Source organism: Ptychodera flava, chromosome 21 (genome assembly GCF_041260155.1).
Source record: "Ptychodera flava strain L36383 chromosome 21, AS_Pfla_20210202, whole genome shotgun sequence".
Lineage (NCBI taxonomy): Eukaryota > Metazoa > Hemichordata > Enteropneusta > Ptychoderidae > Ptychodera > Ptychodera flava.
In genome coordinates, this window is record NC_091948.1 from 28832978 (window position 1) to 28845494 (window position 12517).

Genomic DNA, 12517 nt, shown 5'->3' on the forward strand with positions numbered 1-12517 from the left:
TATTTGAATACAGTATCTCATGCATGTGACAGTATCATTCATCAACCTCCTTTAACATTCAAGTGGTTCACATTGTCAATTCCATCGCTAGGTTTTGTTGTATTTTACCAAAACACCTGTAATGTCGATGGTTGTTTGTGAAACACTTTTGATCATTATCAGCAGCTAACTGCTGATGTTGGCCCATAAACAAACAGGTACTGTCGAAATATCAAAAGACCCAGACACACACACACGTACAATACTGGACAGTCCATTCAAAGTAAAATCCAGTAGGTACTTCAATTTAAAAGGAAGTTGTGTAACACCTTTGTAAAACTATGCCAGAAATTGCTTGTGTCTTTTCATCTCTTTCACTTGCTGTTTATTTTGTGCTGCAAACCACCAATAGCACATCACTTTTGATACCATTTTTGGATTTGTTAAGTCAGTGTTTTCGAGGGTTTTCTGTCAATGGGATGAAATTTCATTTTATGTTTGACATTATGGAGGAGAATTTTAGGCTCTGTCTTACAGAATTGCTTGGCTTGCAGCTTGTGTGGTGATTTTGACACTAGTAAATGTGAAAAGAAATGAAGGAGGGAAATGTAAGGATTTCAGAGGATATATTCAAGTCATTCATCAGCAAAGTCATCTGAAATCTATTCTACAGGCAAATTAGGAATGTGCTAAAGTATGAATACTGAATATGAATTTTAATCATATGTGATCAAGTATGAATACTGAATATGAATCAGAATGATATGTGATCCAGCATGAATACTGAATATGAATCAGAATCATATGTGATCAAGTATGAATACTGAATATGAATCAGAAAGGTATGTGATCAAGTTTGAATACCGAATATGAATCAGAATCGTATATGAAATTGACAAACCATTAGCAGATGTACATATCCTGTCATTGCTACCAGCTTTGCAACAATACAACTAGTCAACAACATTATAATTGTTCTCATAAATGCCCTTTGCCAATTAGGGAAGATGTCTTGATCTTTTGAAAAAAGAACTGAAGAATTTGAGTGGATATAAATTGATATTAATTATAAATGTATTCATTAAATTAATACCATATATCTTAGAGGGTAGTTCAGACAAATAAAATGCCATAATAGTTTTGTGTCACTGAGTTTAAGGAGATGTCCATTGTCTTGTTTTGTTAAATGAGAATTTCAATTTAATTTTTATCATTGATATTAAAACAGTAGTACTATCAGATTTGCGATAGAGTTTGTCAAATGTCATGCTCATTGGTACTAATGTCATTCATTAGATCAGTAATCTCACTTAAAGGAAAAGTTTAAGCAAAGACATGGTAGATTCCATCAGTCTATAGATACCGACTGCTGCATGGTAACAAACCCTGGGTGGAGAAATTTGTGACCATGAATTAATGAGATTCACTAGATCACTCTCTCTGAGGCAGCCATTGTATGCAGTTCAATATTCTTGAAAAACACATCAGTTAAACATCTGTTTTGTCATAACTGTGGTAAATTTACAGTCAGATAAATCTGCTTCTGAAATAGTGTACCGATGATGATTAAGCATTAGGAGTTATTGCATGCAGCAACTTTTTTCTCACCTAAATTTATCAATCGCTGAGTACGTCAAGTTGTGATATAAGGACACGGTGTACTTTGTGGATGGTACTGAAAGACCAGCTTTTTATTCTGACAGTTAATACCCTTTATTGTCTTTGCATCCAAGATGTGGTAGTATGTGTTTCTGTGTGTACAATTAAAGTCACATTCCATATAGAAGTCATGAACATTAATTTATTTCAAGCACGTTTTTTATGTGTTTCTTTCCAGTGGAAGGACTCAATTGGAGGCTTTACAAGCATCAGAACACCTAAAGCGCCCTCAACCCAAGGTAGTAAGACTGCCTAGTAAGCGTTACATGAGAAGAGCATCAGCTCAGATGGATTCGTCAGGTGCTCCGATAATCTCACAGTGGGCTCCCTATCAAGACAATCTCATCCTGGAAAATGGTGTTGCCAAAACCGTGGCACCAGAACCCGTTAAAAGGTGAGCCAGCATCAGAAACATTGGGAAAAAAGTTTCAGAAAGTGTTATCCGTCTTTTCTTTAATACTTTGTATTAAATTAATATTCCAATTCTTGTATTCTGGAAATTACCGTACTCTGCCAATTCTTGTATTCTGTAAATGACTCAGCGGATTCTTGTACTTTTTCCAGTGGCATGAAGATGGCATCTCAAGAAAGACAGTCAAGTAGTAAGATTACTGAAGGATCTGCAAATAATAATAAATCTGTACCATGGGAAGGGTCAACAAACTCCAAGCCAAGGTAAGTTTCAATTCTTGGTGATTATGTTAATCAGTATATGGAAAGATAGGGTCATCTTATGCTGTCATTGCTAATGTAAAAATGTAGAAAACCAGGTATGGTTTGTCTTGCATTTCCAGAAAGCCATTTCGTCTTTCACTTTGTTAGCTCAAATTGGTATATGTATATATAACAAAAAGAGGTATTCTGGTGAGTCAGTCTCATTTGCATCTCATTTGCATGCCTGTCTATCTGTATGTTTTTTTCATGAAATATTAAAGTTCATAAAAAGTGTCCCTTCTCAATAGAATGTGTGTGAATGTGTATGACTTGCAAAACCATTATGTGCCAGGCAAATGTGAATATCACTGGTTAATGATAGAGTTATCAATCATAGTAACATTGACATCGCCAAGATTCACAGATCAACAACAGAAGTGATCACCCATTCTCAATATAATGGTGAACAGTACAATGTTTGTTTAAATAATACTAGATCGGTAGAAATCACTCATTTCATGCTGTTTGAATTGTTCATGTAGAGGTTTATATACTCCTGCCGGTGGGTCACCAGTGTCTGTCAGAAGCACAGGGTCATCAGGCAGGAGAAGGTCAAGATCAAAGTCACCGAAGCACCATCACCACCACCACCATCATCATCATCGCCGTAGTTCAGGAAGTGACTGGGATAGTGATTCTAGCTGCAGAAAACACAGGTAAGTTACACTGTCAGCCTTCGATTTCTCAGCCTATGTTTTCACTTACTTTACAGCAAATACCACAAGCTTTCATTTCATTGAACAATTTGTGAAACAAAAGTTCAGTGACATTGCAAAAATATTTATTAATTTGTTTAAATAGATATTTTATTTGGCTTTCAGTCCTAAAATTGTCAGTGGGTGCATTGTGGTGAACATTTTCAAATCATTTTGATCATATCTAGGGTGAGCTCAGCAATTGAAACAATATCACTTTAGGAATTATGACCTATTGTTATGAACAGAACATTATTTCAACCACCCCAGTGATGGGCATAACACGAAATTTTGACAGTGAATTTTGTTACATAGTGAAAGTTCAACAGTAGTATTAAGTGAATGAGTCCAGTTTACTGACGTTCTTCACAGCTGACATGCGTTTGTATTTGCCCTCTGGTGACTGTTAGACTGTAGATGATATTACAACAAACAGCTCAGTTTATTCATTACTGCAGGAATAATATCAGTTGATAAATCCATTATTTACATTTCAGTAGCCTCCCCCTTTTATCTACTTATCATGTTTTCACATTTTAAACACTTTATTCATGTTTAGGGCCACTGGGACGGTTCCAACTGTAGTATATCATTAATATAGCACCATTATTTTCATGGCTCAATCAAGTAGATGTTATAGCTATCAATATTATACTGCTGCAATATGATAACAGACAGACCATGCCTGCCATCAAATTGACAATTGTACAGGGCATTGTAAAATCCTCTTGTATTTTGAATCATTGTTATTTTATATAGGGTATGAAATTGTTCTCATACAAATATCTATTCAAAAGATTTTAAGTCACAAAATGGTCTAGATTCTAGAAGTGAAACAATTTGTGTTACTTTCTCAGTGTCGTTATTGAGACCATGAAATTCACACACATTCTATACAACCAGGTGTTCAAATAAAAATCAAATAGGTTACAACACAAAATATCCAAATTCATTGAGTCAATAGAAGCTATGTATTGGCGTTCTGGAGGAATTATCTGAAGTGAGATTTATCTTCAAAAAATTTAAGCAAAAGTTAGGCAAAATTGACAATCCTTATTTCATTTCTCAATGTTACCATCGATGCTTTGTATTGTACTTACATTTATTAATCAAACTATCAAATGTTCTTCCATAGACGTCATCGTCATCGTTCGGGTTCAGACACAGATAGTGATTACTGCCATCATAGAAAACGAAGGTGAGTTTTATCAAAGATTTACGTCACAGGAAACGAAGGTGAGTTTAGTCATGATAGTAATTAAGAAAGCAAAAGTTTGTTGCAGCAGCGATTTTCCATCGTTGAAAACAAAGTCTTGTCACAGAGTGGACCTTGTAAAATGTAAGGTGGGTTTGGTTGTATGATTGATGGTATACAGTAGAAGACTAAGGCGAACCATATCACAGATTGAGAAAGTTTGTTTCATAAACCGTACATTGTAGAAAACAATTGTAAGTCATGTCACAGACTGTACATCATACAAAACATTATCATTGTCAGTCACAAAATTGTTCTATCGTGTATCATATTTTGTGATGACAAAGCAGATGACAATGGTTTTCCTGTTACCGCTACTTTACAAATGACTCTTGAACTGACTGTGACTTATCAGCATGAAGTAAAGATTTCATGCTGCCTGCTCTTCTACAAATCACATCAAAAGTGAGACTGAGATGGATAATGTATACTTCTGTATTAAGGTAGAATGCACTTTGGGGACAAATACTTTGACTTTCATATTGTTAGTTTTCTGGTCTACCACTTGTTGAAGCTTACTTTAAAGCTGTTAGTATTTTTGAATTTTGAAAATTGAATTTTTTGCCATAGAGTTAACATACAGATGGTAGCCATTTTGAATTTCAAATATTCAAATATGGGTTACTATAAACTGTGACTGCTGGGTAATTTGTTTCTCTAGTACCAAACTTTTACACGATCAGCCCAGATTTTTATTCTAGATTTGGTAAGAGAATGTTTGAAAGATTCATTTGGGAAAGTTTGAGCAAAAGTTTTTACCTTCTCGTGTCTATTTATAGACAGAGAAGGTATTAGAGTTGAAAACCAATATGCTGCTGTCAAGAACTTCCGTCTGTCAAGACTTCCGTCTGTCAAGATCCGTTGACGTCATGCCATTGTGATGGGTCATATCATAAACTGGTGGGGGTGTTCATGGCTCAGGTTGAGGTATGGGAGAACGATTTTGAGCTATGACAAAAATCAAAAGGGACTTAGCAGCATAGCCACAGTGTTAAGCCTTTCTCCAAGGTTTCTTAGTTGACTACAATCTATTACAGACTACTGAGCTAGGGGTACTCACTTTGTGTTTGCTCACTCTGTGAGCGCTCGTGTTTGGTACTGAGTTGCGTGGCTTCACGTGATCTGGGCCTGTTGCATAATCTGCAGAGATGATCATATGCCTCAGAGTCTGAAAACTGTCATTGTGTAAGCCTGTCGGCATTTTCCTTGCATTTTTTCCCATTTAATTTTGCAAAATATCGGCGAGTACCTCAATATTTCAAGATAACCCTTTCTTCCCAATCGTTTCCTGGAGTTTCAGAGTCATATGAACGAAAATGAGTGAAAGTTTTAGACAGGAAAATCGGACGTCGGCCATGTTCAATGTTTACAGTACAATCAGAAGTTTACGTGGAGGAATTATTAACCAACAAACACTGTTCATGATGCCCGCCCTCTAGAGGCAGACCCTCCTATATGAAGTACCACATTTGATGCTTGTGGAAAGCTTGACCACACAATGGAGCATTTAAACTTTAGAAAATGACAAACTGAATAAGAAGGTATTCAGAAAATGTCAAATACTGAGGAAAAATGCGCAAATATTCAAATAAACAGGTTAACTGATTGGTCAGCTATAAAAAACAATGAAAATGTTTATGATCAAAAGTTTTTGAGATGCGCACATTTTAACAAATACAGAAATTATTAACATTATAAATATAAGACCAAACTATTTTTTCAGGGATGGGACAGGTTGGAAATGAGGGGTGAGAGACAAAGGCACTCCTATTGCTGCATGTGGATGCAGCCACACCATTTCATTTACAGCATACTTATTCACTGTGTTGTGTTCAAGTTCCATATTGTGCTGACTGTCATACAAGGATAACATAAGCAAATCAAATCAAATTAGAAAAGGATCAATGCTGTTGTGTGGATTTTGCTGAACATGGCTGATATTTCGCCCTATATATTTGGTATCCAGCACAGGCATATGTTGATGTAAAGTCAAAATTAACACTACACTGCTGACAATATATTTTACCGTTTCTGCATGAACTTTTCTTTTTTAAATTATAGTATATTAGTACTTCAAACAGATTAACAGTTATCGTGATGTCAACCCATAATTTTACACCACAAAGACTGTAATTCTGCCAATTTTTTTTGTTTTTCAGTCATTTTATAAATTTTGCACTGCACAAGATGATTGAACAAATTGCAATGTTTGAATTTGTAAAGTCAAAGAATAAAAATCCTTCGGTCACAAATTAAATTAATTTTTGAAAAGAAATTTACTCTTAAACACTTTTAGCATATATTCTTTACACGGTCATGTATTTCAAGGAAAATATGCCTATTAAAAACAGTAATTTCTTCACTTTCAATTTTTTTTCAATACTATGACAATTATCAGCCATGAGGTTATACAAACACAAGACCAGATAAGCGTTTTTCATCATTTCCACAGGACTCTTTGGAAAATCCATTAAAAACAGTTAAAAGTGACTTGAAATGATCACTTGGTATACATTTAATTTACAGATGCCAGATTGTGTATTTCACATGCACTCAGGTCAGTAAGGAAGTGCGTCATTACTATTTTGGACTGTTAATTCTTATTTCTGAATTGTTTAACTTTTTTCCACATTGAACTATCTTTAGGCAGTTTATACTGTAGCTTAGAATTTTTTTGACTGATGTATTTAATCATCTTTTGGGTTCTTTGGGTCCATATCCCACCTCATGCCCCTACATCATCAACTATTTACCAACAACTCCATGCCAACAACCAATTACCTGACCTGGCCACACATTAGAGAAGGTACAGCGTCATTGACGGTATTTTTAGTCTTTGTTTCACTCTCGAGGTGCATATTACCTAATACCTATGTACTTTTCAGATCAAGATCACGTGGTGGAGCTAGCAGTGGTAGTGAATCAGACAATAGCAGACACAGTCATAAAAGCAGAAGAAGACGAAGGTCAGTTTTATCCCATCAAATATCTTGCTGTCTGTGCTGCAATGTTCAGATTCGTAGCATTGTCTCTCACAGGTCTGACATTAATGATATACCTTACAGTGATCTCTGAGAGAGAAAATGAACATCTAACAGTGGCCTAACTGTTGGCCAATAGAAACAAAGTAAAGAGATTTGCTTTTACCATTTTAATACCTGAAGCAATACACAGCTTCTTATCGGTCAAACAAGCTTTTATGAATTGGACATGTTGGTAAGAGAACTACGCCATCAATTTCCAACATCGTATTGAAATGACATCTAAGTATTTTTTTTGTTGACAGACGATCATCAGATAGAATGGTTGAATCGGAAGAGCAGTGGCGTCAGGTTCAAAGACAACAACAAGCTCTGGAAGAGGAAAGACTTGCTCCACATAGTGCAATCATTAAAGATTTACGTAATGGGTCAGTACATATATATATGGTTTGAACTCGAAAAAACACAGATTATTGACAATAATTTTGGACAAAACAACTCATTTCATCAAACATTTCTTTACTCTTCAGTATCAGCTTTCTGTTCTACATCTAATTTTGCTGGCTTTTACAAAATTAAATGAACATGCATTCATATGATCACATCCAACAATCCTTGTACACTCGGGGTATTTGTAAATGTCTGCTTTTTGTCTAGTAATATCAAACCACAATTAGTTTTATTATAATGAATCAGTTTAATACAAAGTTTTAAATATATTCATCAAGAGAATTGAATTTGTAAGGTCACATTTTGGAAAGTCATAGTCTGTTTTCTTGTTGTTGTTATATTATAACTATTTCACAGACTGTAACAGGCTGGAGATAAGTTGTCATGATAACTTCAGTCTGTTCACTGTTGACATGATTTTACAAATGTTGTTTGTCTTTTACATGTATCTGTATTATACATGCTTTAAATTGCTACGTTGATAAATTGTTTTATAACAATTGATCTACTAGTACTTTGTCAAAAGATTGAAAATAATCATTTTACTTCGAAGTTGAAAAATTATAGTTCATGATGTGATATGTTTTTGTGACTGATCGTAAAGTGTAAAATGATAGGATAATTTGGTAATGTCGATTCTTTGACAAAACAGTACAGCTATATGTGAATATTTAACAAATTATGTAGAAATCTACATTAGCTACTATTGCTATGAACACATTATAACTAAAACTGATATTAACTGCTTATACACAGTGATTTTACTCATTTGTATTGGTATTTCAGTATCAATGTCGTTTGTAATATTTTCATGTTTGTGAGTTCATCACCTCTGCCAGCTTTTGCAATCTGCATGTCTGGAATGTACTGTACTTGTCCGAGTATGAGACCTTGGTTCGGCAACACTAAACGGCAGTAAAACTAGGGGAGGGGCTTATACTCGAGCAACCCCATGTTATCTGCCGTGGCCGCTTAATTTATGCTAATTTTATGCACGATTTTTTTCAACACCACTCCATCTTTCTATCGCTTTCAAAATGGACTTACACATCCAAAGCAATTGATTGTACAATCTCTGAATACAGAAGTGACATTTTGGTGAAATTTCAGCATCGGAAAAAAACCCCAAACTTGAAACAAAGACATATGCTGCTGATCAACAGTAATGTGAACAGGCATGCATTGCCTACACAGAAAGGCAACTGAATATTCCAGTATCAATTTGTACATCTTTTGCAAACAACAACATAGCAGTGAAAATTGTAATAGTCACCTGGAAAAGTCTTCATAAATGAAAGGATAATTGCATCAAACAAAAGAAACTGCATGTTTAGAGAATGAAAACATCGTGGCTGTAAATGAAAATAAACAATGGCGGACGTGAGTGAGACTATTCTATTTAGGTTACGGGGGTGAGCAGGGTCAAAGAATCAAGATAGTACTAGAAAAACGTGTCATTTTCCTTACGATGCTGTCAAGGGAATCCAGTTTCCCATTATTTTAACATCTTTTAATAGTTTCTTTTTATCTAACAGTAATTTTACCAAGTTAAATGACTAAATATACTCTCCTAACCTTTCTGTATTTGAGTTACACTAGGGTAGGGGCTTATACACGGATGTAATGCATTTTCTAAAATCAAAATCAGTAGGGGGGCCTATACACGAGCAGGGGCCTATACTCCGACGAGTATGGTACATTATCATGTAACAGTCACTGTCCTGCATTTGCAGTGTAAACATTTGTCACAATAATGTTTTAGAAATACTTCTTTCAGTAATTGTTTCAATATGTACAATGGCCGGGAGATGGGACTGTTGATGGGGTTGTCACTATTTTTGTTTTGCATGTTGATGCAAGTTATTGTTGTACTCCCAAAGCATGTTGAGTTTGTCAACTCTGTATGTGTGTAGACTACATTGTTATTGCTGACAAATTGATTCTGGTCCAGACTAGAATTCAGATGTAAACAATGACAGTGCATTTTCTGGTGTTTCAACATTTGTTTTTGGGAGTAAACAAGAACTTGCAATTGATATACAAAAAAAGATGAAAAAATCATCAACAGTTGGTTACAGCTACTGGCCATTGAAGTAAAAATATGTTTGTAACTTTGTAATTACAGTGTGTTCATGCTTGTCGGCTTGTTTTGTTTCATTCCTTTTGCTTTGTTCCTAGTCTCTGTTCTGCAGTCAAGGCATAACATTGCTGTTTTTGGATGTAAGACTGGCCGTTTGTTTCACTTAAAAGTTATTCACTTCAGTCAATTGCAAACTAATGGGGTCTGGGTCAGATGTCAAATTTTGACCTCAGTCCTTCACATGAATATTAATATAAATACAGTGGATATGAAATAAGTTATTGCATATCTTGAGTTACTTTCTGTTGTATCTGGCAGCACATAACAGCAGAATTCTAATTATTAAGTGTTATCACTTTTCAACATTTAGAAGACAATAGCTTATATCTGACATGTTACAGAAATAACCAAAAAGACGTGTAAACATAGCAACTTTGTCCTCTTCTTTTTTTTCACTTCAGTTGCAAGAGGCTGAGGGGGTTTTACTTTTGTTCTTTTTTTTAACCGTAACAATATTTGCATCCCAGACTTCTTTGCCAGCAATACTGAATACAGCGGACTAATGCATGCTTCGTATGTATCGCTCATACACTTTATGTATGTTCAACATCCATTGTTGTTGATCAAATTGAAATCTAGTTAATATGTATGTTATACTGCTTTTTGCTTCTTCTAAACTTGATGCATCTGTTAAACTATAAGCAAAGCTGACAAAGATATTATAACCTATAAAAATGGTGAAAACTAGATAGCTATTCATATCCGTATTAATTGTTGCCTAGTTTCATGCATACAGACTGTATACTTAAATGTGATGTAAAGATTTTTAGCAAAAGAAGATTTTGGCAGATTAAATCAATTATACGGTAGACACTGTAATCTGTCTCAGGTTGATCTCCAGTCATCCGGTGGTCAGGTTCAAGACCCATTACCAAAGTATGGTCAAACAGCCAAGCTGTTGACCGAAGTTAACAGTTCCGATTCAGTAACCTTTGACCTAACATCTTAATAGAGGCAATGCTGAAGATAATCATGGTTTATGACAATGGTTTTGTCAATCTTTGCATCATAACATTCATATCACAGTCTATTTTCATCACCTTGTTTTCTGGTGTATTGTAATGAACTGTCTTTTGGAGCACAGTCATAGTGGTTGCTGTCCTCGTCCTCATTCCTTCTGTGTATTTCTTTTAATGAATAACACTTATTCACAGACAGTCACATAGATATACACAAATCATAGCCGTGTTTAAGGGTGTGATCATCTGGATTGACATGTTCATTTCATTATTAAAAATTTAGACTAAAATAGACGTAAATGGGTGTAGATTGTATAGAGTTGCACTATGCACATACACACTGTCTATTGCACATTGTTTAATGGCTAACTTTGTTGTTCTAATGCTAATGTTTAAATTTGACAGGCCTGGCCCAACTTCAACTGAGAATTCTGAGAAGAAATGGAGACGCACCAGACCGTATGTTCATTTTCTGTACTAACAAATACTTTCCCACAAAATGCTAAGATTAATACTCTGTGTCACATATCTTTCCACAGTTTTGCAAACTTGTTAATTTTTACCTCATCCAAAGTTCCTCACTAGTACAGTGTGTCGTTTGTTTTGAATAGTTAGTTGTGCATAGAAATATGGAAAAAATGAGTTTGTGTTGATTGCTACATAAACTTTGCATGACTTTGCATCCCGTCTTGTGTGTGATTGTTAACCATATGTGGTTATAATTGTGAGTTTACTAATTCCGAGTCCAATCCCAATCCACCATGTGTGAATCAGTTGCCGTGGTTATCAGTTATGAGTGCAGCCAACATGAATGATGTGAAATAGATTTTGCTAATTTCCGAAATTGTTGCTGTTCCAAGCGAGTGTATTTTTGACAACATGTGGCTAATGTTTAGTCAAAAACAATATAGGTAAAGTCTTGGCATTTTGCTTTGATTCTGCTGAAAAGTAAATGCTGCAAACTATCCTGGTCCATAGTGTAAATTCAAAATATCAATAATTCATATTGCATGGGCACATAATTTTGTTGATTTGTTGTTGTGCTAGTACGCTAGCTTAATGGCTGTCAATGGAGTGACATTTCAAACTTCTTTGAACTTTGAACTGGGACGTTTGGTAATCAGATGGTCTAATGCCCTGCGCCCTGTACTGTTGCTTTACCCACAATGCATTGGCTGTGACTGGATTCTCTAGGAGATCACTGGAAGACAGGAGAGCTAGTTCTGAACTGAAGAAACACATCCAGTATGAGCTAGTAGAGCCTCCAGGTGCCACTGAAGAAGAAATGAGATTTATACCTTATACAGCAATAGAGTGAGTATCTTCTTCTTCATCCTCTTGAACCAATCTTCTTGAAATGTAAGGTTTCAGCGTTATGGTCACTTTTTAAAGACATATGGTATGTAGCTGATTAATAATTGATAGAATCCTGAGAAGACTTAAACGGTGGCACTGGAAAAGGACCAGACTAGAGTCGGCTATTTTCCATTTTCCATCATCCTTCATCTCTGTATAAATGTATATCCATTTACTGATTTGCAGTATTTGCCGAAAGGGGTAATAGAGTTTTGTGTCAGACCTGATACTGCTCCGGTGGCAACTTCCAGCTTCATTTCCTTGGACATGTCTTTATAACCAAATTTTTCTGATTTACAAATTGACAGGTTCAAGGTTTTTTTAAAATT

At 35.2% G+C, this 12517-nt stretch overlaps 1 protein-coding gene across 3 annotated transcripts in view; it reads left to right on the forward strand.

Moving 5' to 3' along the window:
- LOC139121935 (band 4.1-like protein 4) overlaps positions 1-12517 on the forward strand; it is a 51190-nt gene that overhangs the window by 30951 nt on the left and 7722 nt on the right. For 2 of the 3 annotated variants that reach the window (XR_011549369.1, XM_070687264.1), the window contains exons 9-16: positions 1817-2032; positions 2203-2313; positions 2835-3008; positions 4183-4245; positions 7188-7268; positions 7589-7711; positions 11238-11291; positions 12027-12146. Coding sequence is in view for 2 of the 3 variants with exons in the window: in XM_070687264.1 (XP_070543365.1) it covers positions 1817-2032; positions 2203-2313; positions 2835-3008; positions 4183-4245; positions 7188-7268; positions 7589-7711; positions 11238-11291; positions 12027-12146 (942 nt within the window). In the remaining variant the exon portion in view is untranslated. The remainder of the gene's footprint in view (positions 1-1816; positions 2033-2202; positions 2314-2834; positions 3009-4182; positions 4246-7187; positions 7269-7588; positions 7712-11237; positions 11292-12026; positions 12147-12517) is intronic. The other variant, XM_070687265.1, reaches the window with a different exon arrangement.